The sequence below is a fragment of the Falco cherrug genome, chromosome 5 (assembly GCF_023634085.1).
Source record: "Falco cherrug isolate bFalChe1 chromosome 5, bFalChe1.pri, whole genome shotgun sequence".
Taxonomy (NCBI): domain Eukaryota; kingdom Metazoa; phylum Chordata; class Aves; order Falconiformes; family Falconidae; genus Falco; species Falco cherrug.
In genome coordinates this window covers 33,651,538-33,673,453 of record NC_073701.1, presented here as the reverse complement: position 1 = coordinate 33,673,453, position 21,916 = coordinate 33,651,538, and the positions used below count along the sequence as shown (strand labels likewise).

General features: G+C 44.3%; 1 protein-coding gene across 1 annotated transcript in view; it reads right to left on the bottom strand.

Moving 5' to 3' along the window:
* The window catches only part of MCM5 (minichromosome maintenance complex component 5), a 70,477-nt gene extending 69,832 nt beyond the window's left edge, over positions 1-645 (bottom strand). The window contains exon 1 of the mRNA XM_055712807.1: positions 637-645. Coding sequence (XP_055568782.1) covers positions 637-638 — 2 coding nt within the window. The 5' untranslated portion in view covers positions 639-645. The remainder of the gene's footprint in view (positions 1-636) is intronic.
* Between the last annotated feature and the right edge of the window lie 21,271 nt (positions 646-21,916).

Sequence of the window (21,916 nt, the reverse complement as noted above, 5' to 3'; positions counted from 1 at the left end):
TTCCCCTGCTCCAGCATGTGGTCCCTCCCACAGGAGGCAGTTCTTCACAATTCTCCAGTGTGAGTCCTTCCCATGGGCTGTAGCTATTCATGAACTGCTCCAGCGTGGGTCCCTCGCACAGGGTGCAGTCCTTCAGGAACAAACTGCTGCAGCATGGGTCCCCGTGGGGTCTCAAGCCCTGCCAGCAAACCGGCTCCAGCCTGGACTCCTCTCTGCACGGGTCCACAGGTCCTGCCGGGCGCCAGCATCAAGCATGGGCTTCCCACAGGGTCCCAGCCTCCTTTGGGCATCCACCTGCTCAAGTGCAGGTTCCTCTATGGGCTGCAGGTGGGTATCTGCTCCACCGTGGACTTCATGGGCTGCAGGGGCACAGCCTGCTTCGCTGTGGCCTTTGCCACAGGCTGCATATGAATCTGGAGCACGTCCTCCCCACCTTCTTCACTGACCCTGGTGTCTGCAGAGTTGTTGCTCTCACTTATTCTCACTCTCTCTGGCTACAATTCCTGTTGCACAGGTTTTTGTCCCCTTCTTAAAAATGCTACCCCAGAGGTGCTGCTACCCTGCCTATCACTGATGGGCTCAGCCTTGGCCAGTGGCAGGTCTGTCTTGGAGCCGGCTGGCATTGGTCTGTCAGACATAGGAGAAGCCGCCCCTATAGCCCTGCTGCTACCAAAACTTTGCCATGCAAACCTACAACAAGGACCTTGCCAGAGTTGAACCCACTGAGACCTGCTCTTTAGCTCTGATTATTGATATTTCATGGGGTCCCAGCAGTGGATCCCTACCCCATTTGGCAGTGCACAGTACAACAAAAACACAGCTCCTGTCACCAGAATTTTACAGTCTTCATCTTTCTTGCTCATATTACAAAATATATGGAAACATGAGTTAACTCCTGGGAGCACTCAGCCTACAGGTCAGGTGGAGGTGGAATGGGAGCAAGTCAGGATAAGCCATTAGCATGGTTGGGAAAGGCTAGGTGCAGCCTGAAGGAACAGGGATATAGATTACTTTGAAAACTGAAAGCCTAAATTAGCCTGGCATTTGATGGCAAATATTTGATAAAGATAGCTAGTAAATGTGTAGGGATGGTATGTTTAATATTCTGTACCCTAGAATGAGAAAGGATTCTAGTTCCCCTGCAGTTTAATGTTTTTACTGCTAGGTGGCTTGTAGGCATTGGAGTGTGTCAGTGATTGTGTGTGGAGGAGAGAGAAAGAATTTGCAGGTGGATTTGCAAAAGTGAGACTATAGCAAGATACTTTTATTTAAAGCCACTGAAGCACCAATCATTCAGACTTCCCCTGGTGAGATCTATCCATGCTCCTTTCCTCCTACAGAACAACAACAACAGCAACAATACTAATACTAATAATAGTAACTGTAGTAGTAACAATAACATGTAGTCCCTCCTACTGCACTTCTCATCAGCGCAGAAATGCTCAGAAAAATTTCAGTCATTCTTATTCTTTAGAGCTAATAAAGGGAACCAACGAGCAGAAGCCACTGGCATTTATTGGGTGCTTTCAAACAGCTTAGCCTTTCCCTTTTCTAGAAAATCCAGGGATCCCTTTAACGTGTACACCTAGATTATACAGGTCAGGTGGGGAAAATGTCAGGATGCTGATAGCACATTTAGGAGAGTCACAACCCCTTCAAATCCTTAACACCTGGCAGAATTACTTCTTTGTACTCTTAAATATAAGAGGTCATATGAGGGAATCAAAAAATCAAACAGTCCCCACAGTTTCTAAGACCTGAAGCACAGCTTCAGTCAGTCTCAGGCTATTGTGAAAATATTGCTTATTCCTTTTGTTCAGACCATCTTGCATTCTTTGCCTACATGCCAGGGAGACAAAGTGCAAAAGGGTACATGGTATGTTTCCTCAGGTGTCTTCTTGGCAGTGAGATACAGATTGTATGAAATGCTTTCGCCAGTGCAGAATGTTTTAGGGCATGTGTATACTTTCTCATGCTTAATGTAAGAATAATTGTGTGCTAAGGGCTTACTGCCCATGAAGCCACTCAATATGGTCTTGCTTTCCCCATGTTATATCCACTATCTACCCTTGTCTGCCTATTTTCTCCTGCCTGTACTAAGGTGCAAGTTTCTGGATTTAGTTAGCCCTCTTTTTGTTTCATTGTTTTTCAGTACTTAGTTCAGTGGGGTCTCAAGGGCAATGAGTGTAGGAGGAATGAGTAGCAACATGAGCACAAGCCCACAACCAAGTTATGTACTGAATTAAATACAGCACTCAGAGCTGTATGAACAATTATCAATTCTCCCTGCCATAGTTTGCAACTCACAAATGCCTTTTCACTCCTGCCCCATTTTACCATATTTTTTTCCTAGATTCCAAGATGATTTGGCATTAACTGGAATGGAACCTAGATCAAAACCTCCGATCCCCACCTGTCTATGAAAAGCCTGCTTCTTTTTACACAGTGCTACTCTTCTCTGTGCACGCTACACTACCTTGTATGTTACTAGCTACCAAGCTGCCTTTATAAAGGAAGCTTGGTTTGTTACATTTGAGAGGTTCTGTGAAAAATAAACATATTTTAAAAGGCCTATGGCTATGAGTATGGAGGAAATGGCCATAATGTTACAGTGGACTTCAGGTGAAATGGACCTTGCTTGCCAATTACCTCAGCTGTATAATTTCCTTGGTCTTATTTATAAACAAGGCTAGTGAGTCATTTGAATACAAGGACTTGTTTCCTTAGAGAAGCAAAACTTCAAAAGATTTGCTATCTGCATTGTTTCAGTGTTGGGGATTTACTTAAATTACTTCTCATTTGTCTTCATTTTTTTTCAGGATGCATTCATTTTCTTGCCTCTTCATCTGGGAATACAGTCGTTAATGCAGCAGCAAGGGTGTGTGATTCATTTGTAATGTCAATATGAAGGCCTGAATGTTCCCCAGAGCCACAACTTCTGTCATGGTGGGGACGGACCTTCTCCCCTGCTTCTCGTACTGCACCCTCTGTATTCACATGCAGAAGTAAGGTGAGGTGGGAGGACAGAGTCCTCGTCCATCGGGTGGGGAAACAGTACCATGTGTTACAGCAGGATTAGTGGGGTCCGGAGAGGAAGAGTGCGCTCCTGGATGTGGTTAGGCAAAGCAAAAGGGATGATACTGGGGCGATATGCATAGAGGAAAGGCTAAATGCAGACAAATCAGTCATCATTGGATTTGCCTCTTTTCATGGATTTTGATCTCCTCCTCCCTACCACCTGCCAGGGAGGTAGAATTGGTTTAATCTGAGTTTCATGGAGCCGTAGAAGGCCTATGCCACTGCTTTTAGCACTCAGCTCTCCCTCCGTGCCTGCTCCCTAGGGACCTTTCTGGTTTTTGCTGACCATAATTCCTCACAGCCCTGGTCCCATAAAACATCAAGCATTCAACCCTATCTGTATTCTTGTTTTACATTTTCTTTTTTTTCCTTGGATTTGGTAATTTATTTCATTTCCTCCTCTCATACCTTGATTCTTTCCATTATAGCTCTTTTCTGTACAGTCCAGACTGACCTGCTTCTCCCTTTTTAGTCAAAGTGGCATGATCCTTCACCTGTACAAAAAAGCCTGTAACTCTGGGCTGCTTTATTCCTGCAGTTTTCTGTTTAGAACAGAAGCATAGCTTCAGCAGATGTTCTGCACTGGGTAGAGGCAATTATTTTATTGCTAAAATTTCTCTTAACATTATGTAGATGGGTCATGGCTCTTTTTGTGGACCAAGCCTGCATATTGCTTCTGTTTCTGGCTACAGATGTCGTAGCTGGAGATCAGAACTTTTGAGAAGAGCAGACTTCCCTGAATGGTTGCAAAGTGGCAGTGGAGTTTGCAGGGGCTGGCAACAGGACAGTGCTACCTGCAAAACTCTTGGGATGCCAGCTGGACCAGTGCCAGCCATGGTGTGCCACAATCAATGGAGCTGCTGCAAAAATATGGGCAAGAGGTGACATATGGAAAAGGCTCCAGACTCCCAAAGTTTGGAGGCATGGCAAAGGCAATAGGAAGATGCACTGGTGTTGGGGCCAGGTGAGGAATAATAAAAGGTGCCTTGTACACCTGCATGCATTGTGGAGTGGTATGTGTTGGGGGAAATTGGTGTTGCAGGACATTTTATATGTTGCAGCAGGTAATTTGCAATGCTTTCTTTCAGGGTCACAGGATTCAGACAAGATGATCTGGGTCCGTTCCCTGCTGTTGTAGGCCCACTGTCATTCGATCCCTATTGTAAACTGATCGGTCTTTACCTTAAAAGCAATCAAGTCTCATCCTCTCACAACATTCACTGGAAGGCTTTTCCAGAATCACCTTAATCCGATGGTTAGGAACCATCTTCTGATTATCAGCCTGAATGTATTCATGGTTAGCTTGCATCCATTTGTTCCTGTGCCAAAATTTTCTTTTAGTTAATGTAATTATTGTCTCTTGTTGCTGTTTTTGCTCTGATGTATTTATAGAGAGCTGTTGTACCTCCTCTCAGTTCTCATCTTGCAAGGCTAAACAAAGCATGCTCTCCTAGTTGCCTCCTAGCTGGTGGCCTCCTCCTTCCTCTCCCCATGCCCACAGCCTAACTCTGTGCTTGCTCACATTGAATTCATCCCTGAAGCTGGGTGACTGGTAATGGACACTGTTTACTCAGAGGTCTCACCAAGGGCTTACACAGTGACGCTAATAATTCCCTCTCTCTAGAGGAAATACTCCTTTTTTCTTTTTTTTTTTTTTTTTTTTTTTGTGGAGATAGAAGAGTTGAATACTTTCTTAAAACTTTTGAATACAACTTTCTGATAAGATGTTAAAAAAACAGCAAGAGTCCGTCTGCATTATAATTTCCCCTATAGTCACAGGGGGATATGGGAAACAAGGAACATACACAGCATGTTCCTGGCTTTTTGGGGAGCAGGGCAGAGGCTGCTCAGCTCTGGGTTTACTCTGTGACTGCACTACATGTAATGTTGAGGAGGGACTCTTGTGTCAGGTAGGTAGCACTCTGTGATATTGCTTTGCAGGGTGGGCCACCGCCATCACGCTGGAGGCTTTGGGGTGCTGATCACGTGAGGCCTGGAGCTGACCTTTGTCTTGCTTTGTATCTCCAACATGCCCTAGCTACTGCAGGGCTATACCATCTTTCTTGCCTTCTTTCTCTCTTTTCCTCCTTACGTCACTTTTTCTCCTGATAGTCAAGGTGCCAGTGGATGCTGAACATGTAGCTGTGACCCTTTTGCTGCTTAAATGCAGGTACTCCTTTCACCATGCCCATGAACTCATCAGCTGCCTGCCTGACTCACACCTGTCTGAGATGATACCGGATTATATTTAGGTTGGCCCCAGTTTTAACTGCCTTAAATAAAAATTAACTGTTTGCTATATTGTGCCAGACATCACAAAACTTGTAGCATTTGGGAATGGAGTACAGGATGAAATTACAGAAGTAGGAACATGGGAGACGGTTATAACATTTATTAAAGAGAGGATGTTTATCCTGGTCATTTTGCTTATGTGTGCAGGGGCACACATCGTGGTGAAAAGACCTTGGAGTGCTGAGACTTTCTGGGAATCGTCACTTGAAGGAAAGATAAACTGTACTGCATGGAGCCACCAACCCCCCTTTCCCCAGCTATTTAAAAGCAACTGTTCCCTGGTCTCGGGGTAAATACAGCTGGTCAGGGATACAGTGACATTTTTGTGTGGTTGCACTAGTGTTTGTTAAGGAACTTGCTTAAAGAAGCCTCACCTCTCACTGTGCCACAAGCTGAGATAAATATTAACTCAAGCTCACTTTTCTGGGTTACAGGAGAACATAAAAATAGGGACCTGTGGCATTGTGACATGGTACAGCAGAATTATTTAGCTGGGAAGTCTGCCGTCTGGGCCACGACTGAGATAATGCTGGGAATGGCATAGGAGTGGAAGGCCTCTGTAAAATGAATTTTAACTGTACTTTGCACGAAGCAGACAAAAGAGTCATAAAGCTGAGCTTAATGTTGTGGGGGTTTTTTTGACAGTATTTGTCCAAAGCATAAGTAAAAACATAGAGTAAAATTGCAATGAGAATATTTTCTGTGCAAACTGCATTAGAAACCTACAGAAGAAGTCAGGGTGCTCCAAGGTGAATCAGAGTGGAAGCTCCTTCAGCTCATAGCTCACTGCAGCCATGCAACAATATTTTGAAATTTCTTCCTTTCTTCCTTTAATTGCTGTCCAGGTGGAAGCTGAGGGTTTTCAGCATTGTCTAGGGATGCTGAAGCTGTGGCAGTCTGAAGAGCAGTTTTGACAAGCCTCCCAGTGATCCTCAGATCCTCTCCATGTGCCTGGGCTGTGTACTGGTCAGTGGTACACTATGTAAGAGAGGACACATTGTTCTCCCAGAAGTGCTGGTCCCAAATAGGGCACACAGGGCTGTGCACCCCACATTTGTTTTGGTGAGAAACCCAGGGGATAATTTGATATTTTGTAGTTAAGGTCTCAGACTGGGGGAGTCCCAAACAAGAAAAAAAATCTGTTGTTCATTTCTATGAAGGATACAACACTTAGTGTACTTACATAGAGAGAAGTAGAGAGATTGTATCAGTGTACATGCCAGTCATAACTCATTTCTCTTTTTAATAGTACTAGCCTGGTAAGGCTATTAAGTATTGGTGCTGCACTTGGAGCACAGAAAGAATAGGATGTTTTATGGTCCTAAATTCAATTCACGGTTAAATGTCTCAGGTAATGGAAGCTTTTACCACATCACTTGAGAGACCATTGTATTGTCTGCTAGATTTCATAAGCAAGGCGTTTTCTTCTTTATTTAGTTGAGCTGCTCGCTTTTCCTGAAAAAATAAATGACCAAATAAAAAGCAAATCTGAGAGCCTCCCCCACTGAGTCTATTTCAGTTGTTGCTGTTTTCTTCACATTTTCCTCCATGAACTGCATTAGTTTCCAGTTGAAGGAACCTGAAGAAAAGATGATTATTACCAAGAAATTTGCAAATTAGCATGGCTCAAAACACCCCCACAGCAGTGTTCTAGTAAAATGAGTGAGGCTGGGCTAAAACATCTATATATTTATTTGGATCATTCTATATTTGGATTTAGCAATCCTATTTACTGAGCTGAAATTTAGGACTCTTTAGATACATTTGTCGTGGAAATAGGACTAGTAAATTATAAGTTCTCATAGGTGGGAGGATGAGGACAGTGCCTAAGATCAAACAAGGAGAAAAGCAACATTCTTCCTTTTCTGTTAAGTGTGTTTGCATATTTTCAGCACATTCAGCAAATGAATAGGTCTGTGGATGGTCAAAATTAGTGGTTAAAGAGAAGCAAAATGCACCAAGTATGGGATGTGGGATATTGCAGGGCTATTATACAAATTGATGCTATGCCTTCAGCAGGAGTTTTCCATTCAATTTATGTCACCTTCAAAGGAGGAGAGGGCAGTTGAGTCACCCTGCCAGGACGAGTCTATGCATGGAAATACTCCCATATAAAGATTGAAACATTAGTGAAGAGATGAAGAAGGGATGGGAAATGTACACCATATAAGGTACAATGCTGGAGAAGACATGACGACTAACCACTGTTTTTTACAAAACAAGAAGAAAGGACAATTTAATTGAGAGGAAGAAGACTGGTAAAAGGGAGCTTTCTTCCATATGACAAAAGGAGGCAGTGGAAACCCCTGCTTTCATGTTTCTTGGAGTCCAGGAGCACAGCTCTAAACAAGGGTGGAAATTTCTGTGTTAACTCTAGTGTAATTACTGTATTTGCAAATATATTTTTATTTAAACACTGCCGTTCTGGAAAGCAGAGACCTGCCATGTTCTGGAACAGAAGTCAAATTTGGATTCTGAGAACTTGTCAAGAAATGCTTCTGGGAGACAAATGATCACATAAATGTCAACTGCAGCATTTCTTAAATGTTCCTGCTCCAGTCGTTGCCAGCAATAATGTCACAGCAATATCTTTTGGGCTGAACGTGGATCTGCACAACATTATGTTCTGAAGGCATCCATAGCACTAAATTTTTCACCATACTCCTCTCTTTACCACAGCTAAATTCACAGTTTATGTACGCATTATCCTGTGCTTCTAAGCTACTGCTACTTGCCAAGATTTACAGCATCTTTCCTTAAACTCAAATGTCTACAAAAATCACCAGATGGCAGCAGAGTCATTTCTGGTCTCCTCTTGCCCTGAACTCATCACAGCTGCATGCTCTGGGGTGCTCCTTGTAGCCACAGTTCCCAGCTTTGCAGGGTATGCAAAGGCAGCTATACCTACTAAGAAAGTACTTGCCTCTTCCTCATCAAGAGATTTATGTTCTCCATTCGGTGACTCCATGAAGGCTGGGTTTTAAGGGATGAATCTCTATTTTTTTCTCCATACTCCTTGTTTTTCTCAAGAGTTGCCCCAATCTGTAGCTTACAGACACCAATATATATACATGCTAATGGCTGTGTTCTTACTGTATGTTATATACTGCCAAGTTTATGCAGGATCATCAACAGCTTTGGCTAAAAGCAGAGATTGTCTCTGGAACCAGCAGAGGTTGACTCCATGGCTCAGGGATGAAACTGGCTTAATAAGAATCATGTTAACGACATTACTTGCTGTTGTTCCACCCTTGTGGTTGGGTTTTTTCAATAAAATGCTAGAAGTAAAATGCTAAGAGGAGAGAAATACCCTGAAGGGTTACAAAATTCAGAATAATTTTGGTCTGGAACAATCCTCAAGTTTCCCAATTCTGCAATTTCCCATAAAAAGGAATAATTCCCAGGCAGTTTCCCAGCTACAACTGTTAGACATGGAGGCTCCGTAGCAGCCTGACGGATGGGTGAACAGACAGGAAAGCAGCCTGGCTGGTGGTATCAGTGTTTTTTTGCCTGCTTTCTCAAGAAACCTCACTGAACTTGAGCAGTCTGCAGGAATCATTCAGATGTCAGTGCTAAAACGAGGAGGAAGTTTCCTCTGGTGGTCATGATCTGGTCTCTGTAGGTCCAGTAGCTCCTTTCCTGCCTGCTTCAATGACAGGCCGATCTCTAGGGCAAGGGAAAAAGGGAGAGGTTATTGTGATTCTTCTGGCTTGTTTCTTTTAGAAAAAAAAAAAACACAAAACAAACCCCAACAAAAAACTGAATCAACGCACACTTTTATTCCTCCTGGAAGAGCTCCTTTCAATGAAGTTTTGGGTCTGGAGATGGATCAAAGCAACTGTGTTCAAACCTACTGGAAAGGAAATGGCTCTTATCATAGGTTTCAAAATGACCTTTACCATACTCTCACAAAATCAAAAAAATACTGCTGTGCTCAGCAAAAGACAGATGGAGGCTTCTAAACTCAGGTTCATCAAATGCATTCCTGGATAGACACTCTTCCAAGGTCACCTCCTATGTAACCTGTGAAATCACTGAATGTGTGTGTGGGTGTTTATTGATACTGGGGGTTGGTGCTTCTGGATATTTTCACAAGATTAAGGGCTTCCTTCTTACTCCCAGAAGTGCCCCTGTTACAATTTGGTGGTGGAAGAAATTCCCCAAATTAGTGCTGTTCCACCCATTGTTAAAACCTTCTTTCCAGAGTTGTGGAAAGGTATTAGTAGAAAAGAAAAGGAGATAATTTTACGTATTTGCACACCCAAAACCTCACAATTTAGGGCTGCAAACTCGCTTCCTCATCCTCCCTCCTACTTAATTTTCTCCATGCAACCCTCCAGCAGGGGTTGGAAGTTTGAAATGGACGTAAAGCAAAAATACATGCTGTCTGTTATCATGACCATATTTCAAGGGGAAAATGGATTATACTTTTATTGGACTGAATGCATTCAATTGCAGAAACTTTTATTATTTTGAAACAAAGTTTTGTGACTCAAACAAAAGGCTAAGTGTTACCCACTATGCCAATTCTAAGCATTTTCCTATAGCTGATTTTTAAAATAGCCTTTAGGATTTACTTGACTAAATGAAACCTCAGGAAGGAGAATCTTGCGGGGAGGGGGGAGGGGAGGGAAATCACTGCATTAGAGGTGATAAAATGAGAAATGAGAGTGATGAACATCAGTGCAAACTCATCAGCATTAGAATAAACTCAGAAATAGACAGTCTACATTTCCATAATGCTGTCAGCTGCCACTACAGAGACAGGGATCTATTACCTCTGTTTATACTGCTGCTAACTTAATTTATAGCAATTTATTCTATAAAAGTAGACAGCAACTTGACTGGCTGGGGAAAAAAAATCCCGTTTGTGCTGAAAATAAAAATGATAATGCACATAATAGATTCCTGAAAGTAATTTGAATGGCCAGTTAAGACACAAGGTGAGTTAGACATATTTTTAGTAAATCTCAGCATGAATTACTTACTTTCATATGCATGTTTGTAGATGCATCGATAAAGGGCAGACATGGCACATTTATGTAGTAAGATTGGAGGGGCCCAGGCTAGCTCACCTCTTGCAGGCTTCTTTATTTTGCTGTGATTGCATGGGAGGGGGGAAACGAGAGCAGAAGTGGCCACAGTGCCCTCAGGGCTGAAATCAGGTGCCTTTTCATGATCAGCATTGTAAAAAAAGGATCTGATACAGCTTTGTCCCAGCAAAAATGTGCAGCTCATGTAATTTCTGTCCAGATGGCAGAGAAGATAAGAAACACCAAGCTTTCCACAGCTTTCAGTCTATGGAGGTGTCTGTAAGATATTTGGCAGGCAGGCATTGGTATGTTCTGCTTTTGCTCCAGACCAGCTGACACAAGCCTCAAACTGGAGACTCAGCCTGGTGTCTCCTCAGCCCGGTCCCTCAGCCTGGTCCCTCAGCATGGTGTCTCAGCATGGTGTCTCAGCTTGGACTCAGCTCTGTGCTCACCACTACTGCTCCGTGTTGGGTCTGGAGCGGATTGCATCCTGTTAGACTGACTCCAGAACAAACTAGCAGCAGTTTGCAAGATACCATGAAAACATACCTAGAGATGTTGGGATCTCAGCCCTTTGGGTGAGATTACATACCAGCTTGTTAAAGCCCATGGCCTGGTGCAGTCAGAGGTGTTCTGCTCTCAGGCAGTGGTCCTCACTCTCTTTGTTCCCTGAACAGGAATCTGGACTTTCTCCATAGCAAACAAGCCTCTTGGTGAGAAGCTTGCTCTTCTTAAGTACTTTTCAAGGCCCCTAAGAAGCAGTTCATGAGCCTCTCGGGTTCCATAAAGCCAGAGGCAGAAAAGCACGATTCTGGAAAGTCTAAGGGATATAATCATTAGCTACAGGTAAACATGTGCTTAAAAGTTTTGCTAATCAGAGATGGACTGCTGAACCAGGGCCTTGGGAGCTGCCTTGTGACCACAGTTATTCCCTTTATGACAAGGAGTTGATCTTCAGACTGAGGTAGAATGTTTTCCTGTAGCAACATAAGCTGTTTCTGCAGAGGAAAGGAAAGGGAGGAAAGGACTGGCAATAGTTTGTGTCAGCCTCTGCTCAGGATTAAAATAGCTGGGAGCAGAGCAAAATGATGAGTACTGTCGCTGCTGTGCATATACCACCAGGTTTGCATAAAACAGAGGATAAGGTAGCTGAGAACTGAGCTGCATGGACTAAGCCACAGAAGGAGAGAAGTGTAATGCAGAAACATCAAGGTCTGGCATATTTGATAGTGACTCTGGGCGGAGAGAGGCATGAGAAGTTTGCACGATACTTGTCTGCCAGCTGTCTAGCTCCAGAGATTGCTGATCCATAAGAATCTCACATCTCATAACAATGCCATGAGCAGAATGAAGCCTCTATTGCATTTTGCACCACACTGATCCCCCTGGCTCAGTGGCATCCCCAGTGTTTCCAGGGCTAACAGGTGAGGTTGCCCTCATGCAGATCATTGCTTCAGAAACAGCACATGTTTCTCAGCCAGCTTTGCCCATGCCTCCCATCACTTGAAGGCCTCCAATGCTCTTTCCCCTGAGCAGCTACAGGCTGGCACCACGTCCTCACACCTCTCATGGCAGTGGAAACTGCTGAGGTCTATGATGCTGTGCAGGAGCAGCTTGGGGGAGGACTGGCAGCACCCTTGGCCCCACAAACAGCCTCTGCATGTTTCCCCTATGGCATGGTAACTCAGCTGGCATACACAGAGCACCCATGTGAGTCCCATCTGAAGGCTTACAATGTGGATGGTGGGACAAGCCAGTCCTGAGGGTAAGCTCGAAGGCTGGTGTCTCTGACATGCATCCCCAGCTTTACCTGTGTCAGTGTCTCGGGGTCAAACCAGTGGTTGAAGTACTTTGTCCATGCCTGTGCTGCTTCAGATGTGAGCTTAGTAAAAATTGTTGTTGAGAAACCAGATCTGGACCATGTTCAAAAGCCAAACTAATTCTCTTTGCTTCAGGCCTTGAACCCTTTAATTTGCTGCTATTGGAGGCTTATCCAGCTGCTAGCTACAAACTCTTCCTGCTGCAGCACTATGCTGTGTTATGCTCCTGCTCTACTGTAAGGGAAGAGACAAGGGAAACATGGGATTTAGAAGGATTTTTGATGTAATATTTCAAAGCTTTACAAAGGACTCTGGTAGGGGTCGGTGTAGGCTCCTCATTCTAACTGAGAGTTTAGATTAAGGAAAACAAGCCATTGATTCATTGCCTCGGGTCTTCAGCTGTGCAAACCAGCAGGGCATTGATTTATAATGGGTGAGAGTCTAGGGCAGTCTGGTAGCCCACAACATAAGTAAGCCCACAAAAGGCTATATAAGCATGCAAAAGGATAGTGTTTCTGGTCTTTATTGTTTTTTAGCTGCTTAAAGACCATCTATTTCAGTAGGTGTCAGAGGATTAATAACTTTGAGGATCTGCCATCTTGCACATCATTTAAAAGGCCCTAATGGGGTAAGGGAGCACAGACAGATTTGCTGAGGTTCTGCGTACCTCGGCACCTGTGACAGTCTTTCCAAATTCATACAGTCAAGCAGAGAACACTGGCATGTGCAACAGGAAGGAAGGGAAATCTCATTGTGCGTGGTAAGAGATGACAGGTTTAAGCCACTGTGCCTTATGAAAGAGGACACCAGGTTGTCTGTGGGAACAGGGAACTAGATGGGAGTAGTGAGTGTGGAAATGCAAAGGAGCAACACGCATGGCAAGTTGAAGACATTTCAGTGTACGGTATATACCAAAACGAAAAAAATCATTGTCTATGATTTCAAGCCTAATTGCTGTTCCTTGAGGGCCTCAGTATAACAGATTATTATTGATGTGAAAGGAAGGGCTTGCTAGGAAACATGGTTAAATAAAATTTTGAACTCTAAAAGCTTTGATCATGGGGCTGATTTTGTGTCCACTTCAACCTAACTTACTTAATATATAGAATAGCTCATGACAGCATTTTTGATAGTAGTCAGGTATAAAGCTGGATTTTACTTTATTTGACCACCCATCAGTGAGAAATTAAGAGTCAGTTAGCAGTGCAATGTAATGCATTGAAACGTGACACATACTGCACTAGTCAGCCACACTGCAGGTTATAGACAACATCACACATTGCATTCAAATAGCTGGATTGTCAGGTCTGTGGAACATCATGAAGTTTGCCTTCAAGTGCTGTTCTGCTCTGAAAAGCAGGCTTTAAAAAGCTCACTGTGTGGCTCCATGTTTATTGCATTGCTCTAGTCCTTGTCAGATCACACTGCTTAGAAGAAGATGCTTTCTTCTTTCTAGTTGCCAGCTCAGAGTGGGATCAGAGAAGAAAGGTGGCTTGTTCTTCCATGTCAACTCAAAGAGTGTAAGTGACACATGAATGATTTCATCCCTTTATGTTTTGCACTACTTGGGCAGCCCTTGTTGTCTCACCCAGTAACTGCTGCTGGAGCACAGTATTTGCTTTTTATAGAAGCCGTCTTTACCTTCCCTGCCTGGTGTCATTTAGGTTAAGACAGTTAGTCATGAAGTGGCTGCAGTGCTGTAAGCTGTGTTTCAAGGTAAGTCAGCTCGCAGATCAGTTGGTCAGCTAAGAAGCTGTAGTATGGCCTCCTTCTTTTGATGCCTGTTCTCAAAGGTCTGCCCAGCCTTAGACTCCCAGGGCTAGGTAAAGAACACCATCAGACACAAAAGGGTATGCATTTGCTTGTGCTTGCATGAATCAAAATCCCATGCTAACAGATGAGAGAGGAGCCAAATGAAGTGAGACATGGGGCACTGAACACATCTGTCAGAGAAGTCTGTGAGAAAAGCTGAGTACAGTTTCACTGTGGTGTGATGCAGTGCTCATTCCTTTTCAGTAGCTGCCGACTGGGCCTTCTGGGTCTCATCTAGTTCTCCTGAGTAGCTGCCTCCTACCCTTTCTCTCCTCCTTTCTTTCTCCTTCTTTTATGCAGTTTTTCCTCTTGGTTCAGCAGTGTGGCATGGATGGACATACGCTGAGAGTTTGGCCCTGTGCTCAAAAGAGGGTCTCCAGGAGGCAGGGGTCAGAAAGGGCTGGGCAGGAGGAAAGGCATGAGGAGGTGTGAGCACCAGCACAGCACGGTGTCCTTGGGGTTTGTGCTTTGTGGGGGTGGTAAGCTCCACCTGAAGGTCTTATGGTTGGGGTGTCCTCAGATGTCTCTTCCTTATGAATCCTGTCATCTCTGTGGGAGCTGACCTCACTCTTGAAAGCTGTTTTTCGGCTGTGCTATTCAAGAGTCTCTCTCCACTACTCAGACAGCTTTTGTTCACTGACTTCTTGGGACAAAATAGCCTCTGACCCTCTTTGTCCAGCCTGTCTGGTATCATGATCAGCCTGTTCAGAAGCCACTCATGTGAAGGCAGAGGAAATGGAACTTGATGGCTTTACTAGCCTTTTTTGTTAACCTTGTTTCCATGGGAAAGCAAGGTAACACGTGCAGATGCAATGAGTTTCCCACCAACTAAGGAGATGGCTTATAATAATATTGATGCATCTGATTTCTTCTGACGTGCCTGTGGGTCTCTTGAGCTACTCTGTAGACAGTCTGCTAGGAAAAGCTGATAGTGAGCAGTCTTTGCTTTTCCCAAGCATTTTTTCCAACATGCTTCTTTGTTTTCTTCCTAATCCACCTTGCAGTGAGGTCATGATCTCATGTGGGCTCCTATCTACACTATCTTAACAGAAACAATTACACTTTCTGCTTTAATTCACAGTGAGCTCCACCCTCCCTTCCAAAGCTGGAGGATGCATTTTCCCTTAGCTGTAGCTGTGTAGCTCTTGCTGACTTAAAAAGATCAGACAGGTACATGATAGGAAGCACCCAACCTCCTTCAGGGTTCCCACATATATTGCCATGGGGAGAGAATCATCCTTGCTTGCTTCTGAGAATGAACTGCTTGACCCCCTCCCTAACCTCTGAGGGAGAGGAATTAATTCAGAAGTAAACACTGCCTTCAGATACAAGCTGCTTATCTGAGTCCTGAGCAGGGGCTTTGTACAGGAACCCCTTAGGAGGTGCTCCATCACATGCTTCCCCTCCAAAGCAAGCAGTCAAGTGGTGAACCCTCTAGCAAGACACAGTGATACAGCTTAAACTAACCTACTTACCCACCACAGCAGCCTTAAGCAGTTTCCCCTGGCTGTTGGCACTGCTCTGACACAGGGATTCCCTGCACTTGCTGTGTTGCCTCACATCCACAACCTTGATGGTCAGGTGAGGTTCCAGGACTGCTGCCTTTGGCAGCATCCCCAGCTGTGTGTGCTGAGTTTTGGTGGAGATGCTCCCCTGCCCCCATGCTGGCTGTGCAGTCCATAAATGCCCCTTGGTGATCTCCATCACTGTCCTTGGGAGTGGTGGTGGGTTAGCAGATTAGTCGTAACTTAGTAAGAGGGAAGTCATCTGTGAGGCAGTAGTAACAAAGAAAATAATTATCCTCTCCATTAAGAGCAGTTTAGCAGTTTAGAGGAAGATGAGAGCAAAGGATTGTTTCCTCCTTTTATCTCTTTACTAGAGAAACAGGGGACGCAGAGGCTCGGCTGTGCTCAAGCAGCCAGACAGGCAGGTGGATGACGGTGGGGGCAGAAGTGACAATTCTCTCCTTCCTCATCCTCATTTCCTGCTAAGGATGGAAAAGAGGGAGGGGAGTCAGTGGCCAGAGAGGACACTGCTGATGGTGACACAGCAGGTGAAAACCTGCTGGGAGTCTGTAAGGGATACAGGAGGAAAGAAGTGAATAGCTGATGACAAGTGGAACTAATGAGACCTGGTTTCAATACATTTTTGTCTCATGGTTGGTTGTCAGTCCAATTTAAACTTCTCCTGTTGTTGGGGCATTAATAACGCTTCTCGTCTGTGTGGGCTGTCTTTAGTCTAAAAAGCTGTGAGTTCAGCCTGCAGGCTTTCTGCATTTGGGACACAGGTACTCTGTCCTCTACCTGGACCTCCTTCTTTTTTTATGAAAACCTTTCATTTATGCTGTCATGATAGTGGAATTCAGCTAAAATTTTACAGTGAGCTCAAGGGAGCGAGGGAAGGAAAGGAAGACATTTGAATGGACAGACACATGCATTAACACCTCTGCACAAAGAGCATGGTTGTGTGAATCCCATTTCCTTAGAAAATCTGGATCAAAATGTCTGATATTTCAGCAAGTGAAGGGTGGACTAAAACACTCAGAGGGCCTTGGGAAAGTGAAGGACCATGCAAATGGGATGCTCAGTTTTTATTGTCTGACTTCTGTCATTGTTCTAGAGAAAGAGAAATGCCACACATGATGCCTGAAATCTGCCAGCATCTACCTCCAGCTGCTCCCCTGCAATTATCTTTTAAATAGCAGAAATTGTTTTCTGCTCTTGATCTCTCACTGCTGCCTTCTTCTTCATCCTCTTCTTTTATTTCATAAATATCATAAAATCACCACTTCAAAAGAGGGAGAGAGGGAGACATTAATTAAGAAGCTTGTATTCTAGTTTGAGGCTTTCACTGATAATCAGAAACTGCTTGAGTTGCGCTTTCAGGGGTCTGTAATATGAACAGAATCTCTGAATAGGGAGACAGGCTGTAATTAATTTCTCTCTCCAGGATGATTACAGATATAAATAGTAAAACAAAGACAGGCAAATATCAGCAGAGGTGCCCACATTGCATGTACTCCATCATAACGTTGCTCAGTAGCAGATTGTTTTCTACTCAAGGTCAGTGGTTCACAGCACGAGAAGGATATGCCACTGAATTCCCAGGAGGTCACTTTTCCTGGCCTTTGCTAGCACAACACCTGATAAATCATCACTTTCAAGACACTTTTCCAAGTGTCAGGCATAGCAAAGAAACTTTTTCTTCTCATCCCACCCCTATCAGAAACCTGCACTATCAGAAACCTGTCCTGTGGAGGGCTGGCAGCAGAAACTAGTTAAGCTGGGGTATTTTGAGTGTTAGTGCAGCAGCATTGTGGGAAGCATGAAGTCTTAGCAAGGAGATGAAAGGGTAGGATTGGCAGAAGCCTCTAGCTGCTTTTCAGCATCTCAGGTTTCATGGGGAAAAAAAAGTGCCTTGCTGCCAGGGCTCTGCAGCAAATTCAAAAGAAAGAGCAAGTCTAGTGTTGCAGCACTGAGCAAGTTTGCAGACAGCCTGCAAAAAATGACGTCCATTTGTTTGAGCAGGTGCTGTCTCCACAGCCAGTGCTGACACTTTTGGTGTCTTCAACATGAAATGTTTTGTTGCTGAATGAAGCCCGGGGAGAAGAGGGAGAAGGCTGGGCTTATACCGGTTCATGTGTTCTTCTCAGACAGACCAGTGGCTTGGGCAATGCCTTGGGCTACATGCTGTAAGACAGCAGCAGGTAGGGCTGCGCAGAGAACATGTCCTTGCTTTCAGATCCTATGAGGATGGTGAGATGTAATGTTCTGGAGATGTGGCTCTTCTGTATGCCCCTTCATCCAAAGCTAAGGGAAAGGCAGTGAGATAACAGCCAGCTCTTTCCTAGAGCTCTTCATTAGCAGCCATCAATGCTTTTTCAAAGCAGGTCAACATTATCATTGACTATTTTATAGAGGGACAATGAGGCATGAGGATACACAGAGCAATTCACTCACAATCTCCGCTAGCAACAGGTACTGTGTCTTCCATGACCCATGTTGTGCCTGACCCCAAACCTACAGCTTCCTTTAAGGGCAAATAAGCTCAAAAGAGATAAACTATGAGCAGCTTCCGTAGCAAGCTGATGCCATAGCAGTGAAAACTGCTCCTGTTGTTCTTTCCAGGCTTGTCAACAGCACCATCAGGTTCCAGCTCCTCATATATGTTAGCAGTAGGAATGGAGGGATAACTCACTTGAAAGCTTTCTTCTGGGGTTTATGTAGTGATTTTATCAACTTGTTCTCATGCTGACAACCTGCCTAAAATAAAGGACTTTGCTCTGAAAACAGGGACTGCAGTATCTACTTTTAAATAAGCAGAAAGGAAGCAATAGTCAGGGACTGGCTGAATAATGCAGCAGACTCCCTTCCAGAGGAGGAAGGATCGAGCTGATGGTGGGTCAGAAATTGATTGTCAGGTGAAGAAAGATGTAGGAGATATTGAAAGGTCCAGAGAAGGTCAATGAAGATAGAAGTGTCATTGAATTTATAGATGATGAGAGATCACAGGGACTCTTTAGCCAGAAATGATGACTAGTTACAGGGAGACTTGTCTGAGACATTCACAATGATTAAAGATGGAAAGTGAAATTGATTGCTCCTTCCTTTCTTTCCTTTTTTTTTAAAAAAAAGCACCTCTGTCCTGCAATGTAGGAACAAGGGGTCACTCACCGAAATTAAAGGGCAGCAGCTCTAGAGCTGATAAAAAGAAACCTTTTTTCTTTTAAAAATGCTGCATGTAGTTTATCCATGGAATTTATAGTCCCTTTCCCCGAGGTCATGGAGGCAAAGGCTGTGGCCAGATTTTAAAGAGGCTGGACTAATTTCACAGCCCTTTACAACATATATGGCTACCTGAGGCAAGGCAAAAAGTGCAGGTATTGAATCACATGCTTTGGGGAAAAACCTCAGAAATCCTTCTTTGAGACAGGATGGACATCTCCTTGTCAGAGCATGGCAGGCAGCTGGAGTTTAAACGTGCCCATCCTTGTGCACCACTCCTTTGTGGGGGCTTTCTGCCTGACTATGGAGGCATTTGAAGGGAACATGAACCTCAGCTGAGCTTCTCTTATCCCTGGAATGGGATCTTAACAAAAAACTCACCTTCATGGCAGCCCTAAGCGATGAATCAGTGCACCCTGTGCCTCAGGGTTGTCAGCTCCAGCAGAGGGGTGAGGAGCATGGCAAGGGACAGCCCTTCTTTAACCTGATACAGCTCCACTAGGACAAGCTTATTTGTCAGAGTCCACAGTTATCCTGGGAACTATTATTTATCTGGTGACTTTTCTCTTGCCTTTCCTTGGGTGCAACAGGGGCAGGGTGTTGCAACAACTCAGTTCCAGCACTGTCAACCTCGTGCAGCAGTGTGCTGACAGAACAGAAGGTGGCTGCAGAGGCAGTGAAGCAGCGTTTCTGCACCCAAGGAGTCAGTCAGGGTGGAAGGGTGGGCACAGGGTGGGAGATGTTGCAAGGCATGGACAGGATGGATGTTAATTATGTACATGCTGGTTTGTGAAGCACTTGTGAGAATCAAACATTATTGTCAGACTGGCAAGATGTCAAAAAAATAAATACACACCAAGCCTAGCACATGGCTCTTGAATTCTCTCCAGAGTAGCTGGGATCTGGGTTCAGAGCTGAAGCACAGATCCAGCTCTCACATTTATCATGGCCTTGTCTTTTCTTAAGGAAGGTAGCAACCATCAGGTTTTGTTCTTTGGAAGGAGACGGTTTCATCATTCGTTGGCCGTGAAACTCTATCTGCTTGGGAAAATAGTGAACAGGGGACAGGTAAAGCTGCAAATCTGCTGTGATGCGAGTCCCAGGGCAATTCTGCCAAGGATGAAGAACTCGCCATTTTGACAGCTGGGCCATAATGATAAAATTACAGCCTTCTAATGTGCCATAGATACCTCATGCAAGAGTAAAACGTGGTCTGGGCTTTCACTTTTGAGGGCTGGGATTCAGTTTTGTTTGCAATTCTGTCTTCAAAGGAAGAAGGTGATGGAGCATGTATGGTTGTTTGAAAGAGAGCTTGTCCTCTGGCAAAACACGGGTTAAAGACATTTGTTAGTTCTGGAGTCTTCACTGGAAACATCTGTAATCATATCCCTGTGTCCTGGAGAGCCATCAGCCATTTCCACTTTAAGGGGAACACAAGGCTTGTAATGCTCTTTCCCAGTATTTTTTGAAGCAGGGATTACATGTCAGTTTTTCATGTCAGTGGTCTTCTGGCTAGTCTTTTTTATCCAACAGCAGCCATGACTAATAGCTGAGGTTCTTTACTGCTCTACTCTGCCACCAGACATAAGTTTTCCCATGTCACCAGTCAGAAATCGTGGGATAATGTCATCGTATTGACAGTGCTGTCAGCTCACTAAAATATTGCATGATGTCCTCCCAGTGACCACTTTGGTTGGGCAAAGCTGTTACCAGTCTGCTTTCCTGCAGAGTTTTGTGGTAAAATCCCCCTTCAACTGCACATGATTGACATACTGACCTTATCAGGATAGCTTCCATGGTAAGTGCTATTTAAATGCGTAAACCCTTATTCTCCTCCTTGTCATTGCATCCTTCACCTGTATTGTGCATGGCCAGCTGGAGAGGATGCTTTAACAAGCAGTGGACTGTTCCTCAAACTGACATAGCAGGGCAGACTTGTGAATTTTTCCCAAATCCCCAGATGGTGCCTTCCACTGAGATTGCTGTTGATCAGGTGGAGCTCTTTTCCATCTGGGCTATAAACATACGCATACACACAGAAGAAGGATTATCAATAATGCAACAGTGACTGTGATGAACCGTGATAGGTGGTGACAGGAAGTGGGAGATGAATACATTCAAATCAGTGTGCTTGGCAGGTATGTGAAATATTATTGTGTTAGAGGTGGGACCTTTAGTGCTTTAACGCCAATACCCCAGGTGAGAGATCCAGTACTGATGCTGTCAGTCAAATTTGATTTTCTGTAGGTTCTTCTCACCCATCACTGTGGTGTAGCAGTATCTTTTCTCAAGCAGTATCACTGGTGTTTGTCACAGGTGGTTCTTTCCTCTTTCCTTCTTTTCTGGATCCAGGAGAAAGAGAGCAAAATTAGAATGGGCAAATAGAGAGGAGGAGAGTGGGTGCATCGGTGGGAGCTGTGTTACAATGGGGACTGCGTGGCACCGCAGGCCACTGAATAGCTCTAGCCAGACCCCCAGTGCTAAAGCAATCAGGAGATGTGAAAGGCAAGGGGAGAGAGAGATTTGACTGCAAAGATATCACTCTTATGTATGCAAGCGTGATTACTTTTTGAGACCATGAGGGAAAACGGGAGGCGAAGTTTTCCAAACAGCCCATTCATCAGGCTTATGCCTTTCTTGATCCTTTAGTCAGGAAGGGATGAAAATATTTCTAAATTTGAACCCTGCCTTCACAGTCTGAGGTATACTTTATCTTATGGAAAAGCAAAATGTCCTGTGATCTTTTACGCTTGTCTTCTCTGATCCTTCTTTCTGGGAATGATTCCCCTTTTTCAGCCTGAAGAAATCAAGGCTGAAAAGAGCAGTGTGGTTGACAGGTCCCTTGGCAGTCTGTGCGTGTTGAACTCTTGAATGAAGGTCACACCAAATGATTTGCGGATGATCTACGTGCAGTTAAACATGTTTGCACAAAACGCTCATCAAATAATTCTGAATAATGAGTGCAGGTGCTAAAATCTGCATGTGTCTGCAGGCATTTCATGATCAGAAGTAAGAACTTAAAATTTGCCAGCTTAAGTTGTTCCTGACAGAATAATCAGCACGCTCTGCTGTGCTCTGTGGTTGCACCCTCTGTTCTGTGCCTGAATTACAGATACAGGAGATGCTCAGTGCAGTTAGCCTTCCCCATGTGGACGTT